Genomic DNA, 25584 nt, shown 5'->3' with positions numbered 1-25584 from the left:
CACCGTGTAAACGTATGATACAATATAAGTGTTTTGCAATAATAAAAATTAGTAATGGAATATGGTATCAGAAATGCCACGTGGAGAAAAAGGATTTGTGACACTATTCTCAGCAGTAGCTTCCTGCACTAGGAAGTCCGATTTTGTAGGGACTCTTCTCTTTCATGGAGGCATCACAAAGGGGGAATATTCTTGCTTCCTTTGGACTTTATGTGCATATTTATAGGATGCAGAATTAGCACAAAGTAGGTTACAGTCTGAATTTGTGCTGTCACGACTGAGGGTGAAATATTAATGTGTCCCCAGGGTTCCCATGAATCAAGTCATATTCAGTTGTATCAGAAAAGCCTCCCCTGTAACAAAAGTAAGATACATGGGAGGGCTGGTAGGAAACTGGCCCATAAAGCCATGGGGGTGCACTGGATTTTCAAAAATGCCTAAGAAAGTTTGGCACCTAACGTCCATTGATTTACTTGACCCTCCGATATGGGCAGGGGGCGGTGGGGAGAAAGCTATGAGCAGAGGACCCCCTCCACACACAGGTTTGGAGGTATGATGCTAGGACTGTGTTGCTATATATGGTAGTTTAGGATTGCAGGAGCACCCACTGTACCCGCTATGTGACATTTACTATGCTAGATTCACTCAAAGGTTTTACTGTATCCATTTTGTAATACTCCATTTGTTTGAGTGCAAATTAGCCTGTGGTTTTTGTATTCACCTGGGCTATTTCATGGGCACATGTAAGAAAGAAAACTGGTTGAGATGGAGAAATATCATTCTCATAGTTGAGGAAAGGCATCTATCATTTCTTCACTGCTCCTCACTGAAAGCCTAATGTCATTTCAGTCCTCATCTGTCCCCTTTCTTTGCCTCCTTACAATGTAATTACAGGGAAATAGTCCATCTCTGCAAAAGGTAGACTATAGAGTACAATGTAACTGTAATAAAAGATTATGAACAGATTTATGCTATGATCCAGTACATAAGTACATGTGTAACTTTAAGCATGCAAATAGTTCCATTGCACTCAAATGTTTACGTGCTTTGGTGGATTGGATGCTTATTGTAAAACACATATTTCCTTTTTGCATGTATGGAAAAAATATTTTATTTTTAAGAGCAATTAAATTTACATATATAAAGTCTTGTCAACATTAGGATTTCTAGCTATTCAAGTTTTAACAATTACAACATGGTGTGGGGACAGCGAACACATTATTAGAACATACTATATAGACCACAGCACAGGTTTGTCCAGCAGGATTGTGAAATGCAAGAAATGACACCCCCACTCTATGGTATGCTACAACCATGATTGCAACAAGTATCTAAGCTTTGCTTGCCATGCATAGTGCTTCCAGAGCCATGGTTGACAGCTGTTTTTGAACAGGCTTACCTAACACAATGTAAGCAATTTAATAATACTTGCTTTCTCCTTCCTTGTCTATTCTATTTTAAACTGTTTGGGGCAGAGATGGTCTCTTACTTTGTGCATGTGTAGCCCCTAGCACTAGGCACTGCTATACTACAAATAATAATCATCATTATTATTTATGGTTATTAATAGGAGTTTAAATATGGGTTTGCTGCAGGTGCCAACAATAAGGCACTCAAGTTTGGAAAAAATTGCACTAAATGTTTGCTAACGTATATGGTGTGCTCGAGAATTTGATACTTGCAGAATAGCAGTTGTCAAGGAGGGGGTGCACTATTACCATAGTTCCTGATTCTTGTAGGATCTAACTCGTATTAGAGAGGATTAAACGTTTCATTACAGAAGATTTACATGGGCTAAAAAAGTCAGTACCAGGTTGCTGCATTTGGCTTAGTTTCAGAAGTAGAAAATATACTAATGGGAATAACAACTAGGCCACCCACTATAAAATGTGGGTGACCTGTAGTACGTAAAAACAACAACAAATCTTCAATGATATTTAGGCCAAAAGAGGCCACAGAGAAACTGCTCACAGGCTGATATTTTGCCAAGCATAGGGGATTAAACACTGTAATTAACTTATGTGGATTAGCATCCAAGACATCCAGAAACAAAGAAGAGATTTTTTTAACTAAAGAGATCAAGAATATTATTTTCAGACGGGTTGTAAAAATGGATCAAATGAATATTGTAAAATATGTCAGGGAAAAGGATAGAAAGAAGTATCAGCAGAACTTGAGGTTAAGGGTGAGTCATCATATAGTATAGGTACAGTAATGTCACTGTTGTGTAAAAGGGCAGCTTTCTATGTATTTGCACACCAACTGTCATTGGGTTACAGAGTAACAGCCGTGTTAGTCTGTATTAGCAAAAAGAAAAGGAGTACTTGTGGCACCTTAGAGACTTACCAATTTATTTGAGCATAAGCTTTCGTGAGCTACAGCTCACTTCATCGGATGCATACTGTGGAAAATACAGAAGATGTTCTTATACATATAAACCATGAAAAAATGGGTGTTTACCACTACAAAAGGTTCTCTCTCCCCCCACCCCACTCTCCTGCTGGTAATAGCTTATCTAAAGTGATCACTCTCCTTACAATGTGTATGATAATCAAGTTGGGCCTTTCCAGCACAAATTCAGGTTTTCTCCCCCCTCCCCTTTTTTTTTCCCACACGCACAAACCCACTCTCCTGTTGGTAATAGCTTATCTAAAGTGATCACTCTCCTTACAATGTGTATGATAATCAAGGTGGGCCTTTCCAGCACAAATCCAGGTTTTCTTCCCCACCCCCCCTTCCACACACACAAACCCACTCTCCTGTTGGTAATAGCTTATCTAAAGTGATCACTCTCCTTACAATGTGTCATTGGGTTAGAACAGAGCACATGCTTGGCTTCCCAAATGCATATGGTTTCTCTCTCCCCTTGACATATATTTTGCAAGGTTCTTTCTGGAGTTACAGACTCTGGGTCTGGTTTGCATTCTGGTCCCTTTTGACCATTCCTATGACATTAAACAAGCCAGAGAGCATCGAGATCTCCCTGTCTGGCAGTGTAGGGCTGTCCATCCCTTTTCCTTTAGACTCTAGTGTAGGGGGATGCTAGGACAAGCCTGAAAGTGGGGGGGGGACCTGTCAGAGGGAGAAGAGGGTATGGCCAGAGCTCATCCTGAGAGGTGCAGCTCAGAATCAGGTCCAAGCTTTGCCTGAGTCTATAATAAGTCTGCAAAATGCCATATAAATATGTTAGTGTTCATCTGTTTTTATTCACATTTTTGCCTTGCTGTATTATTTTTGTTTTCTTGTTTATACAAAACTAAATAAGAACAATTTAAAAGAAAAAAAATGAAAAGTTTATAAATTGTTGAAAAAATTAAGAGCTATATTGTTTACCACAGGCTGGAATAGTTCGGGCAGTTCCAGGTTAGTCATACAACACTATCATCGTGGTTTTTCTGTTGCTGTGAAGGGTCCAGGCTTTTTGGTATAGTGCCCCGTTAGTCTTAATTGGCCTCAGGTAGAGATTGATTATTGTCCTTAATGTTGTAGTACTGTGACATGGACTTCACTGTTGTTAGTGCTGAATGAACCAGAGACCCAGGTGATACCATCATGTGACATTTCAAGGGCCTCTACCTTCAACTCTTACCTACATACAGTCCTTCTTCATGCAGGTAGTCCTGTTTGAAGTCAGTGGGACTATCCATGCCTAAGTATTGCTGCATTGGGCCCCAATATTATACTTCACACTGTAGTAATAAAAATGAAAGCCCAGCGTTGCATTCAGTGACTTAATTTTGAGTTCCATTCTGCAACCCTTACTCGTGATGACCAACACTGACTCACTTAAAGAAAAGGAGGACTTGTGGCACCTTAGAGACTAACCAATGTATTTGAGCATAAGCTTTCGTGAGCTACAGCTCACTTCATCGGATGCATACTGTGGAAAGTGTAGAAGATCTTATTATATACACACAAAGCATGAAAAAATACCTCCTCCCACCCCACTCTCCTGCTGGTAATCACTTTAGATAAGCTATTACCAGCAGGAGAGTGGGGTGGGAGGAGGTATTTTTTCATGCTTTGTGTGTATATAATAAGATCTTCTACACTTTCCACAGTATGCATCCGATGAAGTGAGCTGTAGCTCATGAAAGCTTATGCTCACATAAATTGGTTAGTCTCTAAGGTGCCACAAGTACTCCTTTTCTTTTTGCAAATACAGACTAACACGGCTGTTACTCTGAAAACTGACTCACTTGTAAGGACTGCAGAAGTGGGATCTGTTTTAACATATATTGAAGTCCCCATCTATGTCTAGATCCTGAATTCTGCAGTGATTGTGCAACAAACTGCTAATTCTTTGATATCTTGCTTGAAATATAAAAACTGGCATTTTAATAATCATAAACATGAAAATGATTAATACAATCTGTGCAAGTGCCCTATGTTATTTATTTTAATATTAAAATCAGACTGATTCCTGCTGTCCAGTGTTTTCAGTTTTTGATACACATCTGTGCTTTGGAGATTAATATCGGAGATTCAGTCCCTGACAACTCTCTAGCCAGAAGAATAGTACAGATTTCACATAATAGATTTTGCACTGTAAAGTAGAATGTAACAGAGAAGGTGAAGGTTTTTGAAACCTTGGGTGATGACAGTTGTGGCCTTTGACACCTGGGAAAGCAGTTTGGGATTGTGATGTAAGCATGTTAGTCAGCTGTTCCTGCTAAAATGTTCAGCAGGGAAGTAAATAACTGCTTCCATATATTGACATCTTTATGTTTCAGAGTTAACAGCCAATTGAGATAAATAGCACAGGTCATGCCTCTCAGTGCTGTTGTTTCTGGCTGTCTCAGTGTGACACTGAGTTCACATTTTCAAGAAACATGTAAACATGAGGGCTAGAAACGTATTTTTTAAAAAAAGAAATTATAGATGCGGTAGCATAATTCTGCAGCAATTTGTAGGGAAGGGATGGCGTCCATGGTCAAGTCCACAGACATGGAATTGCAGAATATGTGGAGCCTTGCATATCTTTTTATAAACGTGCAGCATTCTCTATAGGTAAAATCCTGGCTTCATTTAAATCAGTGGGAGGTTTACCAATGACTTCAGTGGAGCCAGGATTTCACCCTATTAATTAATTGCTTTCTCTATGTTTTTGTGGACTTCTTACTACAAAGTAGGTGCATTTCTTGAGCAGCAGTTTGAACCCACAGGGAAAGGCTATAACCTCCTCTTGTTTCCATGTTCTTGGTGCATTTATAATTTCTCCTGGTCATGACTGCTGATGACTATTATGTAGAGATGGGATCAAACCAAAACCCCAGATCAAAATACCCTCTTACTTCAGGAAAGTTCAGATCTGGATCCAACCTTTGTGACTTGGGCCCATATCTACCACTATGAGATATTCTGTTTGGACAGGGTAAATTAAATATTGCAAGAAATGACCTGATCTATTTAGGGCTGGCACCAGTACCACTCTCTCATTAATCATTTGCAAGGGGGATGCCCCCAGACTGAAGATGCTGTCACAGATTACACATGAGATAGTTCAGTACCATGACACCAAGCTTCCAGAAATCCATCTAAAAGATAAAATGGCAGTGATTTCACTCTGTTGTATATTCACCTCAAATAGACACTGACACAGGAGTAACAGCTGGTCAAAAATGTTCCAAATTTAAAATTTTTCATAGAAATTTCCAATTTTGACTTTGAAAAAAGAGAGGGGTTTTTTTTTTCAACATTTCCCCCCTGATTTTTGACCTTCTCTACATTGTGAGTAAAGATTTAGATAATACTTAGTCCTGCCATGAGTGCAGGGGACTGAACTAGATGATCTCTTGAGGTGCCTTCCAGTCATATGATTCTATGATTTTCCGAAAACTTTCATCCTTAATTCTAGAGAGGGATCAGAATATTGAGTGATAGGGGATGGGATGGAGAAGCAATATGAAATGTGTTGAAACATTAACTTCTTCCCAGTTTCCTGTCTACATTAATAAACTCCTTACTATAATGTGTGAGTACCTACCTGAGGTTTAATTCCTGGTGCTCTGTGTGGCATAGACTCTGCTACCTATTTCCATCTGGATAGTATTCTTAAATAAAAAAAATGCATACTTCCAGCGTTAATAGATCATGTATGAACATTATTTTTGGGAACCCACTGTTCAGCCATACCAGTTAATGTGCTGATCAAAAAGCCAGAAAGATCTTATTCTGGAACAGATGATAAATAGCCAATTAGAGACCAAATTGAAAAGTAAAACCAGCAGAAATGGATGAGAAGAAAGGAGAGATAAAAGGACAAACAGACTGTTGAAAGGGTTGGATTTGGAATGAAGCACATAGTAACAAACCTTCATCTTTCAAGAAGTCTTTGGTGAGGCCTTCCAAAGATGACTTAAAATCAAGAGGTAGAAGCTTTTTGTCACAACTGATTTAGTTCTGTATGGCTGCTTTCAAAAATTATCTCATGTTACTTTGGTGTCCTCCATTATAATGCTGCTGCTGGTAGTTCATCAACCAATATGAGCCACTCAGGGGGGCTAAAGCCAGTAAAGGTTGGGTCACTCTGACTGCTCCCCAATCTTGGAACATTTTTAACCTGTCTCATCAAACATATTAATTTTAAAGTGCAATAAGGGACCCGCATTCAAAATCGATGCACATAAATTAAGCCTGGATCCAGGGATTCACAGATCCAGGCCCTGAGCTTGGAGGGTGCCATGGACCCACAAAATTTACACCCAAAGTTTGAAAGGGAGGCATTGCCATATAGTGCTGGGGTCCACCAGGCGAGATGGAGCCAGGAATGCCACAAAGTGCTTTTGTTGTGTGCGCTCTTTGGTTGGATTCGATCTGGAGCCCACTGGATGTATTTAGCTACTAATACACCAATGCAGCACTGAAGCTTTGAAGAAAGCATCCTTTTTTCCCCGGAGGTATCATATATATAAACTCAGGAGATTATTATTAAATATGCAGAATAGCTAAGAGAGACTAGTTATTTATTTATAGTCTAATGGCTAGAATTTGTCACAAGGATACACGGGATACAAAGTGCTGGCCAGTAGCTGCATTCCACTGGGAACCACAGTTCCTTCCCTGCTCCCTAGTGGTAGTATTTTAGGACTGGCCTACAGTACCAGCATAAAATTGTTACCTTCCACCCTGCGTGCCGGCTCAGATGCACTGGCCTCTCGGTAGTGTAGGGGTGAAAATAAGGTTCCATCCATTCTCTGCCCCTCCTATCCACTCCTCATCCACTTACTCCAGGGAAAGAGTAAATGTGTATGTGGTCTGCTTATCCTTATCCATCCAGCCCAAAAGTCCAGAGAGTAATGTAGGGACGGGCCCTTATATTCTCTTACACCTCTGGATGGGTGTGTAATCGAAATCCTAACAAGCCAGTTGAAACATGACACCTAACCTAGGGCCAGAAAATGAGCGGGTGTGCAAAGGGAGAAAGCACTAGGAGCCCATTCTTCCAAAATGAAGCAGGGACTGGTCACAATCGCTGTCCCTATGCATGGCGGATGCACACTGCACCCAATTCTTGGTAATGTAAATGATACCACCCCTTCTTGTTCCTGAGGCCTCACTGAGACACAGTGTCTCCAATAGCCCACCTGAATGGCATTGGCTACACACTGCTCCTACCACAACTCACATGTAGTGTTGCCCATAGCATTATAGTAAGAACTGGGAAAACCTGGTTTGTCAAATTCAGAATCCACTGAATACTTATATACTCTAGATTCAGAAGAGAGCTCAAAACTTTTACAGTCCGAGTTTTATTTGGCTCTGGCAAAGCATGAGGTCTGGACTGCTGCATATTTTTAAAATTTTATTCCCCTGGTAGTCCTAGAAACAAGCTGAGAATTACTCTCAAACATGAATATTTATTTTCTGCTTAACACAGGTTTTCATTTAGTAAGAAATACATGGTTTTAAAAATTAAGTTTCCCTGGGCTAAAAAATGCTTTAAATTAAGGGGAAGAAGGTTTTATGTAACTCAATAAGTTTCATGAAACCCAAAACTTTTTTTGAAAAGTTCTAGAGGTTTCATGTAACTCCTTTCCCCAATTTGGAGCAATTTTTTTTCTAATTTATAATCATGAACCTTATTATCAGGAAGCTATTCACCCACAGAAGTAGATACATTCATATAAGTCCCATTTAATGATAATTAAACAACTACAGTGATTTCCATTCACAGCACAGCAGGAATGTGATTTTTCCCTGTACATAGAACAGGAAATGACTGTAGTTTATCAGATACTCTGGTGTCTTGTGATATGGACAAATGTCCACTAGGGATTAAGCTGAGATCACCAAACTCATTTTCACTTGTGACCTAATCAAGATTTTAACCCTGGTCTCCAGAGCTGAAGCCCTAGTGCAACACCTGCATACAGCTCTGTCCATGCATAGCATGCAATTTGTTAGTTTGTTAAGATTATCTTGAGCGATGGGCAAATTTGTGCTCTTGAAAGTTCAACTCAAAGCCAAATGCTATTGTGCACATGTTCTGCTTAGAAAAGGCAGTGAAAAAAGGAGCAGAAAAGGGGGAAAGAATAACTATAAAGATGCTACCTCGGATACACTGGGTAGCACAGGCTTCCCTTTAGCCAAAAAAAGCATAGGTGTTTTTGTGTTTAATTAACCACGAAAAATGAAGACAAGAATGTGACTGGACTGCACATCCACATGGGGGACTGTGAGGAGGTATGAACAATCACATCTGTGTGAGAGCTACCTGAACATTGGAGTCTGGGGCACAGAGTTAAGAAAGTGCATAGCTCTCCCCTGAAGCAGGTGAGTGAGGAGGGATGAGGAATTAGTGGACACTTGGCTCCAACCCCCCTCATCATATCAGCCAATACACGAGGTGCCATTATTTGCTATCAGAATAAGACAGAAGTAAATTACTATTCCTTGGGGCAAGGAGAAAGCCAGGGGGGAAATTGCGCCTCAGAGGGCTGTCTCTGAAACACAATGCCTGCTGAGGCTATTCATGAGTCACTGCAATTTATTCACAGTCCCTTGCTAAGGTCCAAATCTAACCCTAATTGTTTACATTATAGGTGAAATATGGGTTGAGGATGTGGAACTAATTTTGTGAACCCAGAGAATAATTTGAGAAGTTTGAAAAACCTCAAACTCCAGTACATTTACTCATATATAATTATCTGTAATGAAAATGTCTTCAAGGACAATAAAACTGCTAATTTTACAGTGCAGTATTGCTGTACTTTAACAGAAACATTCACACAGATAACAGAGAGAGAGAGAGAGAGGTAACCTGCAGTCCACGTAATCAGTGAGTTACTGGTATGTGCCAGTTTTGGATTCACTTACCGTCAACTCGCCCCTCCTACCTTGTAACTTGCTATTTATTTCTTATTAGGATTGAATCCAGGAAAGAGCCAGTTGCTGCTTCTACTACTACTGAATACTCTGGTATGGAGTTGCTGTGGTGTGTCACTTGAAATCAGTATGACAGAACAGTAGTTGGAGAGGGGGGAAAAAAACACCAGGGATGGTTAGACTTTTAGGATTCTTTCCTGCAATATTAGAGATGGAACAGAGTCAAAATTTGCACCAGTCCATGAGGAAGATTTGAGAATATATAGGGGCAATCCAACTTGCTTGGTATCAAAAAAGCTTGGTTACACAGGCAGTTTGCTTGAATGACTTTTGGGGCTTACCTTCTACACTAATGCCATAGCAAGGAGCCGGGAAAGCAGAAAACTGAAGGGAAAAGGAGATACAAGTGGACTAATATGGTGGAAACAGATGCTGCATTGTTTGATGACCGTATTGTCTGACAGGAAGAGCGTCTCCCCGAAAACATAGGCAGATGGGGACGAATTATATCCTGCTAGCTCACTTCCCCCAAAACTGGCTTGCTTGCTGATATGGTACCTTTCTCCAGAACTGAGTGAGAAAATGCTGTGAATGGAATCAGACAGTGCAGACAGGAGCATCATGTTCACAGCTGCCAACAACTTGTGCACAGTTGTTGGGTTTTTTTATTTTTTATTCTTGTTATCTTAAAAGAAATCCTAGATAGCAGATCAAGTTGGCAACTAGTTACTACGTGCCCATGAAGGAGAGTAAGGGTATGGGGAGGGGATAAGAACCCACTTATTCTCCCACATGGGCTACATGGAGTTGCGGCCTCGCTTACAGTCCTTCATCCAGAATGGATGGGCAGAGAGTAGGTGGGGAAGGATGAGAAATAAGGAGAGTTTTGGCTCCACCCCTCAGCACACTGTCCAACGCAGCTGAGCTAGCGTGGAGGGCTGGGGGAGGGGAGGTTGCAATATTCTTGCCCAGCAATGGGGTGGGGGAACAGGGAGGAACTGTGACTTAGATGGGTGTCTGTGAGGCACAAGGCTTGTGGGGTTATGGGTTGGAGGCAGCATCTGCCCTCACTCAGGGACACATCAACACACACAATCTGGCCCTGTATGTGTTGGCTGTACTGCCATTTTCACAGCATTATAAACAGCTGCAGAGAGGGCAAGCTGAAAAGTTAAGGGGGTTATTGGTGCAGGAAAAGAATGAGAGCAAGTGCCCCACTTCGTGGCATAGCACACTCAGCCCCCTTGGCTGAAGGGGGCTTGCTTCTGCTGGCCCATCTCTTAATCCTGACAACACTGCAGAGAGGTGGGTAAGTGTTATTACACCATTTTACAAACTGGGGAAGAGATGCTACGTGGCTGAGCTTGTGACTACTCACCAAAGGCCCAATCTGGCTTCCACTGAAGTCAGTGGGTGTTCTGCTTCAGTGAGAGCAGGAATGGTCAATTCCGCAGCCAAGATTAGCACTCAAGAAATTCCTGGCTACACCCAGCCTCTCACTGAACCCATGGCTTCTCTCTTTCTCTCACTTTCAAATTAAGGAAGAAAATGAGAGCTGAACAAATGATTTGCAGCCAATAATTTTCTCAGAGGAATAAGCCTCATTTTCTTCTTGCAAACATCTGAGAGCAAATCATGATTTCCACAGTGGAGGAGCTGATTCCTTGTCTGCTTGCACACACCGCTCAGCTTTAGCAGAAGCGTCAACTCTAGCATTGTTCACCAGCAACTGTGCTTATGTGAAGTTGAGAACTGGTAGTACATTGAAGAAGCTGCATTGTCAATGAAGAGTTGTGACAAGCTCCTCTCTCATCCACAGATTTTGTGGCCTCAGACAATAGGCAACACTAAGGAAAGCGGTACATAATGGCCATTTCCCACCTGTATCCCGTTTCTCATGTGGCCCCAGCCTGTTAGTCAGTGCCTAATTTGAAATGAAAGAAGTGCTGGGGCTCAAGCAATTTTTTTACTTTCATAACTGATGCAAGCCTAGAGGTGCCAGGGCAATGAACTACCAAGCCTAGAGGTGCCAAGGCTCAGCCCTGGTACAAATTAAGCACTGCTGTTAGCAATAGTTATTCCACAGCAATGAGAATACTCTCAACCCACTCTGGCCACTTCGGCTAGCTTCATACAGTTTTCTTAAGGAACTTCAAGTGGAGGATCTACTTACTGCCCTCAGAGGAAGCAGCAAATAGTGACATAATGGAATTCCACATATGATATGCTGGACTAACTCTATGAGCAGCATGTAGCCACACAGTAGTCCTACCTGCAATGCTCCATTCATTCCTAGAAAGACAGCAGCTTGAACTTGACAGGGGCAGAGTGGCTGCTTATTTGCCTCTTGTTTGAGCTTCCTTCACACATAGGAACTCAAATTCATTTAGCGGTAAGGAAGGAGTTGGGCAGAGAGGGGGCAGTTCAGGGCAAAACTGTTCAGAAAAATATATGTCCTCTAAAGGTATTTCTCATTGCTTGTGTGATGGGGTGTCCCATACCAGTCCTGAAGAGGTTCAGGTCGCAGGGTAGGCAAATTAACCATATGGGCGCACCATCTGGAAAGACAGTCTTTGCTCACCCAACTGGCAGAGCAATATAAGAGCCTGCAAGGCTTTATAAAGGAGCAATTGCACACGAAGGAGCAGCTGCTCCTAAGTATGGTGAGTCCTGTGACAGGGAACCAGTCACCAGCCACAGGGAACATATAAGACAGGCCCTGTGGATGATCCACATGCATTCATAGGCAGCTTTTGAGAGGGTAGCTGTGGGTGCAGGCTGGGACAAGGAGACCTGGGCCCAATGTCTAGTCCCCTATTTGACTGGGAAGGCACCGGTGGCCTATGTGGCTTTAACAAATGTGCAAGTGAGAGACTGAGTTGCTAACGGTGGCCATCCTGGATAGGGTGGGCCAACCCACTGAAGAATAGATGGATGTGGGAGTCCAACCCTGGGCTTTTGCCCAGAGACTGCAGCACTGGACCACCCATTGGCTGAGGGAGATTATGAACACTCTGATCCTTGAACAGTTTCTACAGAGCCTCCCCAAGAACACGCGAGTATGGGTCAGATGACATCAGCCTGCCACACTGGACATGGCTGTTAAACTGATAGAAGAATGCATAGAGGTGGACCTCCCCAGGAAAGATGGCTCACCCTCTATAGGGGGTCAAACCAGAATAGTAGAGAGATTGCTCCAACTTGTGACATTGGGCACAGATTGGAGCCCGTTGCAATTTGAGATGCGGTCTGGTGCCAGGGGGCCCAAGCAGTGGAAAATGTAACCCAAGCTGGAGGAAATAAAAGCTGAGGGGGGGAATACTGAAACTGAAAGGATATGGATTGGTAAACACTGGACCTAGGATAAGAAGCCATCAGGAAGGGAAAGAAAGTGGAGTCTCCTGAGAAACGGGGGAAGGATAAGAAAAATGTGAAAATAGAGGCAGAAGAAACAAATACCTCAAGCCTGGTAGCCAGGGTCGAGAGGTCATCAGGTCCTCCCCCGCGCCACACACACACCAGAAGGAAAGAGCCCAGACATAAATTGGAGGGTTGGGAGAAACAGGGATCCTGAGCAACCAGGTGGAGGAAGGTAGGCTCTATGCCCCACCACAAAGTAAAGAGGTTGAGAATAGAGAGGCTGATCCCACAGTTTGCCCAATGATCCGAGGACCTATGGGCAGAAGCAGAATTGTGGGGGTGACCTCTGCCCATCAAATGAAATTTCTGTTCGTGAAGAATGGGTGGACTCCACAAAGGGACCCCAGATGACCATCTTGGGAGTGAGTAGAGACTCCGGCAGAGTAACACCTCAGGCAAGGGAGGAAGACCTGAGGAAAGAAAAAGACAGGGCCAGCAGGCAAGAAGGGAAGAGTGGTGACAGAATGTTGAGAACTAACAACTAAGTCAGCATCCTTGTCACTTGAACACCAATTAATTCCCCTCAGGCTGGGCCTGACCAGGCCTAATTAGTGGATTAGAATGGACTGGGAGAGCACTAGTGAGCAAATTGCCCCATTAACGAAGGAGGTATAAGAAGGCTCAGTAAGGAAGCACAAAGAAGAGAGGCAAGCTAGTAGAACCAGAGCTAGGAAGGATCTCTGGGTAGAGAGAGATCTTTTCCCTCTCCCTTGGCAGAGAACTGAGGAAAAATTGAAACTGTAAATGCCTATGGTGTATGAATCAGTAAGGTGGTGGCATGTTTAACAATTGAAAGTCTCTGAGTCTGTGTACACAGAGCAGAAGATAGAAGAGGGACATTGCCCTATCAAGGCTTGTACAAAAAGTGGAAAAATAAGGATTAGTTTTGCCGCAAACTATGTCCTGATGCTTTCAGCCAATACTGCTGATGTTTTCAAAACTAAAAATAATCCACTTTTGAGGTTTTTTCCATGGCCGCTTTGTGATTTCCCCTGAATATTCCCATGACTCATTTACAGCCCTTGGCATTATGAGTGCACAAAATCACTGTTTCAGGGGGGTCTCTTTTTAGAGTTTACATCCATACCTCTCCATGACTTGGCTGAAACAGGATAGTCTTTGAGGACTGATCCACCTGAATGCCATGACACAAACTGAGAGATGTACTTTCCAGAGACACCCCTTGGAAAGCAAAATTCAAACTATCTTGTTGCAGAGTCCTCTACCCCAGCAGTAATTTAACAAGACTTTGAAATGTGTTTTCTTGCCACCAAAATCAGCAATATCTATTATGAATTGGCTCACAGGAGACTGAAACTATGGGCAGGGGTGGAGCAGCAAACCATGTAAAAACAAAGGATCTCTTATTAGATTTAATAATGCAATTTGAGCTTCCAACTCTGTGTCATAGATCCGATCTGCATTATTCTATAGTTTTATTGCAATGACCAAGTCTAATTTTGGGCTGAAGACATGAAATGAGTATCTAAATGAAGCTGCAGTGAGTGCTAAATATTATCTTTCAGTTTCATTGAGGTTCCTTTATAATCAGAGCTGTGCTTAGTGGATGAACAGTTAGAGCCATTGAGAGCGACATGTTGCCCCATGGCTGAGGAGTCTCAAGAGCTCTTTGTGCAGCGGGCCTCTCTCTGCTGGCCTCATTGGAGAAGGAAGACTTGAAGGGTGAATTATGGCCCTGCCTCTTTCCTGACCCTTTTGGGTTAATTTATACCCCCAAGGATGCGTGGAGGAAGCAGTCCTTCCAGTTCCCCAAATGCAAGAGCTGTGCTCGTCCCATGTCCTTGTGTGGGGTGGAAGGATCCCGGCTGTCTGCCCCCTGCATGCCCACGCAAGGACAGGTACAGGCAATCTACCCCTGAACTGTTACTTGGTTACCTAATCCCAGCAGTCAGTATAGTGAACCATACTCAAACTCCGTCAAGATCACAACTTGAATAAGTTTCAGCCTTTACATTTTCCACAACAAATGAACTCAGCACAGGATAGTAGAGCAGCTGTGCTAATTTTTACTGTGTGAAAAAATACATTTGCCATGATTTGTACAATTTGATGGTTTAAAGCTTTATTTATAAACTGGCTCAGCCACTGTTGATAATGGTACATTTCATAACACAGTGAAAAATTCCATCTCAGGCTTTAAATTATTCCCACTCGTTTGACACATCACTGGTGAACAGCTGGCTCTCTCAAAACCAGTATCTGCAGGCAGATTGTTACAATGAAGACAAAACTCTACCCATAAAAAAGGATAAGGCTGTGAAGTGAAGCAAACCAACAGAACCTGGATGTGGAAAAATTGGAAAGCGTCCAGCGGAGGGCAACAGAAATTATTAGGGGACTGGAACACATGACTTATGAGGAGAGGCTGAGGGAACTGGGATTGTTTAGTCTGCAGAAGAGAAGAATGAGGGAGGATTTGATAGCTGCTTTCAACTACCTGAAAGGGGGTTCCAAAGAGGATGGATCTAGACTGTTCTCAGTGGTAGCAGAGGACAGAACAAGGAGTAATGGTCTCAAGTTGCAGTAGGGGAGTTTTACGTTGGATATTAGGAAAAACTTTTTCACTACCACGGTGGTGAAGTGCTGGAATGTGTTACCTAGGGAGGTGGTGGAATCTCCTTCTTTTGAGGTTTTTAAGGTCAGGCTTGATAAAGCCCTGGCTGGGATGATTTAGTTGGGGATTGGTCCTGCTTTGAGCAGGGGGTTGGACTAGATGACCTCCTGAGGTCCCTTCCAACCCTAATATTCTATGATTCTATGAACCCAGGAAACTAAAAGCTGAGGCTGATGCTCTGTTCATTTCCCTCACTGTTATATTTAAAAAAAAATTAGATGCAAAAAGTTTTGGTTAACTTTTTAATTAAAAAGATACTCTTTGGATTACCTTTGCACTCCAAGTGGCATTTCCTGCTTAACTGAAATCAGGAAGTACCCTATTGGAAATCTCAAAAGAAAACCAGTTAGTTCTTTAGGGCTGTGAATATTCCTTCCCCACTCTGAACTCTAGGGTACAGATGTGGGGACCTGCATGAAAGACCCCCTAAGCTTATTTTTACCAGCTTAGGTTAAAACTTCCCCAAGGTACAAACTATTTTACCTTTTGCCCTTGGACTTTATTGCTTCCACCATCAAGCTATTATTGTTATTATTATTATATTTGCCACTAACAAATATAGAACAGGGAAAAAGCCCGTTTGGAAACGTCTTTCCCCCCAAAATCCTCCCAAACCCTACACCTCCTTTCCTGGGGAAGGCTTGATAAAAATCCTCACCAATTTGCATAGGCGAACAAAGACCCAAACCCTTGGATCTTAAGAACAATGAAGAAGCAATCAGGTTCTTAAAAGAAGAATTTTAATTGAAGAAAAGTAAAAGAATCACCTCTGTAAAATCAGGATGGTAAATACCTTACAGGGGTAATCAGATTCAAAACATAGAGCATCCCTCTAGGCAAAACCTTAAGTTACAAAAAGACACAAAAACAGGAATATACATTGCATTCAGCACAGCTTATTTTATCAGCCATTTAAACAAAACAGAATCTAATGCATATCTAGCTAGATTACTTACTAAGTTCTAAGACTCCATTCCTTTTCTGTTCCCGGCAAAAGCATCACACAGACAGAGAGAGCCTTTGTTTCTCTCCCCCTCCAGCTTTGAAAGTATCTTGTCTCCTCATTGGTCATTTTGGTCAGGTGCCAGCGAGGTTATCCTGGCTTCTTAACACTTTACAGGTGAAAGGGTTTTTCCTGTGGCCAGGAGGGATTTAAAGGTGTTTACCCTTCCCTTTATATTTGTGACAAGGGCTTTCTAGCCAAATTCCTAGATCAAAGGGGCTGGGATAACTTCAGATAAGTACTTAGACTTCATTAAGTTTTGCCAAACCAAATCATGACATTGCCTGGTGGAGGGACTGATTTATGGGGGAATTATAGCATGATTAAGCAATGACTAAAGGGAGCATAACTGTTTACAAATACTGAAGAGGGTAAACACCAAAGGAGAGATTTTCCCTAGTCCTTGAGTAGGAAAGTGGACACAAAGGAATCCTCTACTTTCCTCTGCAATTCCCATGGAAAGGCAATGGACAGTTGCAGTTCCAGTGCTCAATAAGCATGATCCAGAGTCCACTGAGGTCAAGTTGGAGTTTTCCATGACTTAATAGGCATTGGATTATATCCAGTAAGCCCAGAGACTGGTCTCCTCATATATCCTTAAAAACAAGCGTGTGGAGATAAGAAGGGGGCCATGGCTCCATCCCCCTCATTGCACCAGCTTGTAGAGCTAGATATGCTTATTGCAGCATAGGCTGCAAACTTCTCCTGCATGCTGGGAGCTCCGAGAGGGATTGTGCTCCCTGAGATTCCTATGCACTTGAAAGCCAAGGCAGGTTGGTTTAGGTAAATCAGATGTAGATACCCCATACAGTAAGGTGTAGGATGAGGACGCTCCTGGTTAAATTCATCCTCCTCATTTAAATTACCAAATTCCAGTCAGCCAAACCACCTTCTCTCCCTCCACTATCCATGAGGCAGCAGTGTCAGCTTCTGAGGCAACTACAAAGGAGAAGGAGTAAATGCCACTGAGTGAAGACTGGTAAATTTAAATTTTCAAAAATAGCCAAGTGTTTATTTGTATTACTGCATCTTCATATGTGAGAAAATGGCTTTTTAAATACTGCATATTGTGCAGGGAGCAAATTCTTTGGTTGGGAAACAGGCTTTGGGAATGTCTACACTGAAATCAAAGGTGTGATTTGCAGCTCAGGTAGGCATAACTGAGCTAGCCGTAATCTAGCTAGTATGGCTAAAAATAGCAATGAAAACAGCTACACAAGCCCAACAAGGCCCTCTGTGGTAAACAAATAATTCCATTAATCATTTTGACTGTTTTCAGTAACAATTTTCGGGGGGAAATTATGTAAAAAATTCCTCAACATTTTTTGTCAGTTGTTGGGAAACTAATTTTTCTCTCAGCACTAGTTCTGAGAGACACGTTAGCATCCCAAATCCAAAAAGTTAAATAGAAAACTAAATAAAACACTGAATACAATTTTAAAGCACGTGTGTGGAAAGTCTTGAATTAATTAATGTGAGATAACATAACAATATATATTTGCTTGTGTAAATGAAAGGATAATTTAATATGCACTAGTCAGATACAGCAGTGATGCACAATTACAGCTGCTTGGGAGCCAGTGGTAGGATTTCGGGAATGATCTGGGGTCCTTATGTGGATCTCATGGAAGCATTATGTCTGATCTGGAAGGACAAAGCCTCTTTTTCTCTCTCCTTAGGGCCATATTCTGCTATTCGCACATGAAAAAGTGACAAAGGGAGGTCTTAGTGGAAGAGAATTGTGGTTTTGATGAATACAGGAGTGTTCCATGTGTTCTTTCCTTAGTGGCAGTCAGGCTAGGAGGATGTTGATACTGTTTGCTTTCAAAGGATCCCACTGATAGGTGTCAGTGGGAACAGTGTGCATGCAAAAGAAGAATTTGTACCAATGTGGGAGTATTCAGTGTAAATATCATGGGCTAATGGGAAAGGTCTCTTCGTCCATGTTCTTGACATGAATTTGGAACCTTTCAAAGTAATGCTGCCACCTAAGTATTTAGCCCATATTTTAGACAAGATCCAGTGCAGAGGACACTTTGGGAGTTTTACTCACTTCCAGGTAGATCTCCACCAAAGATAAAACTGCTCATTCCTTACTTTGGATTACTGAGGTTTTATGTATTAATTACTGGCCTCAATAACTTGGAATGCGTTAAAAAACACAGGCCAGATTCTCTCTTGCACCAAGATATGCTTGATATAAGAAGGAATAAGGCTATTAAGGATCTGGTTATGGCTTCCTGATTCTTAAGTTGCCACAGCTCCAACATCAGCTAGAGCAGCCTATGGGCTGCTCGAACTTATGAAAGCTGGCCATAGTCCCTGAATGACCTCTCTGGCAACTGTAAATTGCCATAGAGAAGCACACCTTAATTTCACCCCCTTGTGGCCCCTTCTTGGATCTGATAAATTCTTCCCCCTTTCCCCCCCTCCCTCTGAACATACCACTCACATTTCGTTTTTCTTGTTTTGGTTTTGCTAATATGATGTGAACTATATGAATTAAGAATTATTGTGCATTACTACTTTATTTTAAATCCTTCTTTTTTCTTGACCAGGCATACCCTTGCACTAATGATAAAGAATGTGAAGTTGGGAGATACTGCCATAGTCCTCATCAAGCTACTTCTGCCTGCATGATCTGCAGAAGGAAAAAGAAGCGTTGCCACAGAGACGGCATGTGCTGCCCTGGGAACCGCTGTAATAATGGTACTTAAGCAACTCTTCTTGTTTTCCTTTTCTATATGACAATGACTGGTTTAATGGCATATATTGAGAATATATGTAAGCAGAGGACATGTGTAGTAGTATTTCTGTTTGGGTTACCACAATTCCTTCTTCGGAGGAAACATCTCAAAAAACTTGTAACACAGGGATTGTATAAGTATGTCATATTCTTTCTTCCTTATGATTAGAAGAGATTCTGTGATTTTGCTCTGCTAGAAAGAAACATGATTTTCAAAACTGTGTAGGCAACTGCATGCTTTATTTGTGGGTGCAGTTATTTTGATTGCATGCTCAAACTGTATTTGCATGTGGCAATAGGAAGTTCGATGCATAACTAACCATTTAGAGTGTAGTCATGCAGTGACTGGTCAGATTCATGACTCTTGTGTTAATGCAGTGCAGTTGTGTTTCACACTAATACAATGTCAAACACACCAGGGGAATGTTTACTATTTTTTTAAATCCCCCTTTTCATTGAATTTTCTGTAACATCATAGTACATTTCTGTTCATTTAAGGTACTGTGAACCACCTCTCTGACCCCCCCATTCTTTTAGGTGTTTAGGTTTTTTTTAACAAAACCTATATTTCATGATTAAACTATGGGTGGCTGACAGATTACTTAAAATATGGATTAATTCACTGATTCAATAGCAAATTGGACAACCATTCTTTTTCAATAAATGTAAAGAACCAAATTCATCCTGGTCTTACTCCACTAAAATGACGCCTTGGAAGTTATAACTTATTCTTGTTATTGTTTATATTGCTGATGCCCCACCTGAGATTGAAGCTCCTATTATAAGAGGATTTGGAGTCCCTGCTCCAAAGTGCCTTGAATCCAAATAAACAAGACAGACATATGGTGGGAGGGGAAATACACAGGCACAGAGAGATGCAGTGATTTGCTCAAGGTCACTAGCAGAGCCGTGAATAGAACCCAGGCCTCCTGAATTTCAGTTCAGTGCCCTATTGACTGGACAGCACTGCCTCTCAGCCTCTACCACAACCTTCAAATAGGCCTTCCCATTTCTAACATCTCATTCCCATAGGTATTTGCATACCAGTAACGGAAAGCATCCTTACTCCACACATCCCTGCGCTGGAAGGACCACGCAACAAAAAAAACGGTCTTTATTCTAGCAAGGACTTGGGATGGCAGAATCTAGGGAGACCACAGTCCAAGCTGTCACACATAAAAGGTAGGATTGCTTTTGCAATATAGTCCAGTTCATTCACCTCGCTGTAGAAAGACAAGATACAGCAACGCAGTCCAGGCTGACTTACAGTAATCTGCTATGAAATGTTGGGAGGTCTGGAATTGTCATCATCTGTATATCGCAGGAATTCACAGACCACAAATAAGTTATACTAATTTGCTTGTATATGTCATTCATAGCCTCTGTGCTTGGCATAGCATTTGTTCCTTTACTGTAAGCCATGTGTCAGATGTGGTGTGAAAGTGTATTTTCCAGTTGTGCAATCTGTGCAGGCCACACCTTACTTATCTTGTAATGATCATGCAATATGTAACACATGCCTTTGTGACCATGAGGCTTCATTAGTTGAACTTCTCCTTATCAGGCCTTACAGTAGATTGTATTGATATCCTCCTTGCACCTAACTCCCGCCACGCATTGGTGTTTATGCACTTCAAATACCAGCCGATGAGTATCATATCCTCTGTTTCTTAGTCAGCGTCGAGCCAGACCATTCTGAATCTATACTTTCACTCTGTCTCAGGCACTGAAATATTTTGGTTGCTTTTCTTAGGGCATGAAGGAGACCCCTGCTTACGATCATCAGACTGCATTGAGGGGTACTGCTGTGCTCGCCATTTCTGGACCAAAATTTGCAAACCTGTGTTGCATCAGGGGGAGGTGTGTACAAAACAGCGCAAGAAAGGCTCTCACGGCTTGGAGATTTTCCAGCGATGTGACTGTGCTAAAGGGCTGTCTTGCAAAGTATGGAAAGATGCCACTTATTCTTCTAAATCAAGACTTCATGTATGTCAGAAAATCTGAATGAGGATTGGAAAAATGTTACGAACAGACTGTGAATTTGTGTATTTGCATTGCAGCATGGTCGGAAATGAGGACTGTAAATAAACACAGAATGGTTAAAGTAATGACTGTGGTAGGAATAGAAATCACCCCAAACTGCATTTGTTTTGAACGGGAGGTGAATGCGATGGCGGCGGTAGTTTTTCCATTATGCAACTTCTTTGTGTAAATAATTTTGACAGTTTGTGGAAAATGCTATTATAAAAAAGCACAATGGAAATTATTGACATTTATCAAGCTGCATGGTCCCATGACTTTTCAAGAGTTCAGTGTTAGGGGTGGGATAGGTTTCCACCATGGTAATAGACTGTTAAATAAATTGTATACAGCATATTCCAACACAAAGCAGTGCTTTACAGGAAGGCTTTTTCTGTCAACACATTATTGGCTACTAAAATATTAGTGATAAATCGCAGCTGTTAGAGATGGGAATAAAAGTTACTGTGAATGTCCACACACCTTGTTAATCAGGGCTGTCACTTGAAAAAGGAAAGCACTCCTGCAGGGCAAGAGCGCTGGATTTTGCAGGCCCCAGTGGGAGTGGCAAAATCTCACCACACAGTGATTTCAAAACACCAGTGGCAGTTCTTCTGATCAGAGGCATTTAAACAGGGTTTTTTTTTGTTTAAAATATATATATAATTCTATAAATATTTAAACTGAAATGCCTTAATCGGTTCATCTTCAGTTACTATAATTAATAGCTTGTATTTGTCTCAGTATACTGCTAGCATACATGGGCTGAGCAGAAAAAGCAAAATATGTACATGATGCATCCAGAATGATACCCATTCAGTTGCTCATTGAGCTACTAAATATAGTTTTCTTCTCAGAACATGCCTGCATTATAGATAGTTCCATAAAGATGATATTTGGAAAAGTTATGAACATCTGAATATGGAAGGTGATAACAGAAATTGTTTTGCAACCTTAACTATAAGAGATGCTGCATGCATCTGCTACAATTAGATTGCATGCTAATAAATTAAAAGTTTTATACTATAACAGTAACAATAGGCTGTTAGTGTAAATCTGGTTCTTCTGTGGTTTGGAGAGGCTAAAATGGATTGGATTCACCTTACACAATCAGCAAAAAAATTAAAAAGTTGACTTTTGCAAGCATCTCATCACCTCTCCTAAAGAACAGACAGTGACATGTGATGCTATCATCTATGACATGCTGCGAATCATCATGAGATGTGACACAACAGCTCAGACTGAAAAGAGAACAGGTTCTGGTTGACTGCATGCTAACAGTTTGGATATTGTTGTGAACAGTGGATTCACATTGACTACAATGGCTAAAGAAATCTGTTAACATAACTACCCTGTTCGTGAACTGGCTAAAACGAAGGATGTCCACCATCTGACTTCTCTCTTAATGCCTTTGCACCTCCTCTTACTTTGCTCACTTATTTTAAAGAATGTTATCTGTGTAAATGTAAGTAAAGAGACTGGAATTTCTTTAAAAAACATCTGATTATATAATTAACTTACTGAAATATCTGTTTCCACATTGTATAAGACAATGGCTCTCCCCTTTGGTTAATCAGTTCCAAACAGCTTGGGTACAGCAGAGTAGTTGACTTTAATTGTGAAGACCAACTTTTGACCCCTCCCCCCCCGCCCTTTATGGCACCTTTCCCCACCCTTGCATTTCTGCACCTGTGCCTTTTGTACAAATAATGGTTCAGATACATCTTCTGACTCAAACTTTCTTACTGGAAATCAGATCTGAACTACACTTCCTGTATCTCTGATAAGAATCTAAATTCCAACGTATATACCGGATTAAAGAGAATGATTTATAGGATAATATTTTTCATATGCAAGCCAGTTTTTATTGTTATAAAGAGAATGGTCTGTAGAAATAGGCTCTCATATTCCTTAAAAAGTGATGATCTGATTCCAGTCTCACTGTCACAAGTGCTATATTACTGCAACTCCAGTGAATTCAATGGAGTTACTTCAGTGCAACTGAGAACAGAAATAAGGTCTGTAAAGTGAATCATTTCAGCAGAACAACTGAAATATAGAGGTCAATTCTGAAACCCTTACACCATAACAGCACATACATATAAGAGCAGTCTCACTCACTTCAGTGTGTCTATTCAATGTGAGTAGGAGGCTGCGGAATTGGTCTCTTCAGTGATTTGCATCTTATGTCCTGACTTCTGCATAACTTCCCCTTCTCACCACAAAACTTAGTATTTGGAGTAATTTATTTACAGGAAATGTTTAATGAGATGTATTTTCTTATAGAGATATTTCTTACAAAAAGCTTTGTAGCAGAATATATGTGCTGCCTGATGACTTTGTAATTTAGAAAAATAATGTATAATAAGATGAAATATATTAAATGTCCTTTTTCCCAAAAATATTTACCCACATTCCTTGCCTGCTGTTTAAGTGTAGGTCTTTATTGAATGGGGTGGATTGAAAGATATACTCAGTATTGCCAAGACATCATGAGTCAGGCCCCAAAATAAGTAGATTGGCTTAAAAATCATTAGATATTTTTTAAAAATTGGGATTCTTTTGAGTTTCCATCTGATTTCTGGATTTTTAGGGTGCTTTTGTTTCATATTTTCATATTTTTTACAGCACTGAGAGGGCTAGAAACTTTTTTTAAAAGCTGAGGTTTTCAGGCAGTCTCTTGACTGTAGGGGTTTTTAAAATAACACAAGAAAAAAAGCCTACCAAATATTATGAAACTTTCCATAAAAATCACAAGAGTTGGCAACACTGTATACTGTACAGGCTGGATGTTGAAGTCAATAGGAGTTTTGCCATTTACTTTAATACATGTGCCTAAAGAACAAAAAAAAAACATTTATTTTAGTTGCTCATTCAGGAAGCAGAGATTTCTACTTTTCAGTTAATGGTATCTGTTCACTATGATATGGTGGAACCTGCAGTAGATTTCCTCTCAGATATCTGTAGTGTCATTTATGCAACACTGACTTAAATGGGAAGTGTGTATATGCAACTGAGAGGAGAATTTTCCCCATAGGTTTTCAAGAATAACTACTTTTAAAATAAAAATACCCCCATCTGCATGCATATAATATTCAGAGTCTAGGAAATCAAATAGAACAGCTGTTCAGATACCCAATGTTCACCGTGGTAAGATAACACAGATAGAAAATAGCCAGAGATTGTACTCAAACAATATGGCATATTTATATTAATTACAGCATGTAAGTGCTGGTTAACTGAAATGTAGTCACAAAGATAGGCAACATCTTAGACCAGTCAAATGCTACCACAATGAAACAATAGATATGACAAAATCAAAGACCTACTGACAAATTGCTAATAAAGGGTCAAAGTCTGCTCTCAGGCAGAGCTGGTCAAATACTGCAAATGCCGTGTCTGTGAACGTTTGTTCCAGTTTTGAACAGCTGATCAGTTCCGCTATGTCTGTATCCCTTTTATTTGTTATTTGCAACCATTTGTGTGAATGGGTTTTCATTCACATGAATTCTTGGAGAATGGAATGTTCTCTTGTGAACAGTGGTGTACGTACAAAACCAAAAGGATTTGCTATCTATTATTTGCTATTAATTGTCTGGTATATGCCCTTTGTTAAACTCTTATTGAAAAAAGATTCATGGCCTGCTTTTCAAGACTGTGAACATCTGCTGCTCCCCATTACTTAAGTGGGAGTTGGCTTGCTCAATACAAGCCATCAATCATCCAATCAGGGAGCAGAAACACTGGCCACAGAAAACCATCACATACCACAAATAATAAATAGCATATAGCTGAAGTGAACAGCATGCGAAGAGCTCATAGGCTAAAATTTGTTTGTATAGAAACTGTTCAGTCAATATTTTGAATCAGAAATAAATGTTCTGAAATCGAAATTGGGTTGTGAACATTTAGAAAAAGAAGAAGAAAAAAGAACTGACTTTATTGAGTTGCTACCGGAATAAACTGAAGGCTGAATTTGGCTCCACCATGACATTTCAAAAGCCTAACATCATGAAACAAGTGTTGAAGAAACTGTTGCTAAGCAACTGGGGTGTTCTAGTTATTGCCCCCAAATAGCCGCAGAGATGCAATCTCTTTTCAGAAATACTCATTAACTTCTCTAAAATGAATACATTTTTACTGCATAATGGCATAACAGCATAGAAACATACATCACATCATATTACATACATAGGATATGAATTATTGCATCACCCACCTTTGTCTTGAGTGCATTGTATTGCATCCTATGGTATTTATGGATTTTAAACATTTTAAATGAAAGCAATTAAAATATTTCTATGCACTTATCCCCATAACTTCTGATATTGCAATATGGAGCAGAGACCCTCCAAATGTGGCATCCGACTCCTAAAACATGGGTCAACATTTCACTCTGGTTTCTTATGTCCCTTACCATCCTCTTTCTATCCT

General features: G+C 40.9%; 1 protein-coding gene across 2 annotated transcripts in view; it reads left to right on the top strand.

Moving 5' to 3' along the window:
- DKK2 (dickkopf WNT signaling pathway inhibitor 2) overlaps positions 1 to 25347 on the top strand; it is a 66521-nt gene extending 41174 nt beyond the window's left edge. For both annotated transcript variants that reach the window (XM_043545648.1, XM_007054398.4), the window contains 3 exons: positions 18944 to 19094; positions 20164 to 20313; positions 20885 to 25347. In XM_043545648.1, coding sequence (XP_043401583.1) covers positions 18944 to 19094; positions 20164 to 20313; positions 20885 to 21135 — 552 coding nt within the window. In that variant the 3' untranslated portion in view covers positions 21136 to 25347. The remainder of the gene's footprint in view (positions 1 to 18943; positions 19095 to 20163; positions 20314 to 20884) is intronic.
- The last annotated feature ends 237 nt before the right edge of the window (positions 25348 to 25584 follow it).

The sequence above is a fragment of the Chelonia mydas genome, chromosome 4 (genome assembly GCF_015237465.2).
Source record: "Chelonia mydas isolate rCheMyd1 chromosome 4, rCheMyd1.pri.v2, whole genome shotgun sequence".
In the NCBI taxonomy this organism is placed as follows: Eukaryota; Metazoa; Chordata; order Testudines; family Cheloniidae; genus Chelonia; species Chelonia mydas.
Note: the sequence above shows the minus strand (reverse complement) of the source record. Positions and strands in the feature narration are given on the sequence as shown.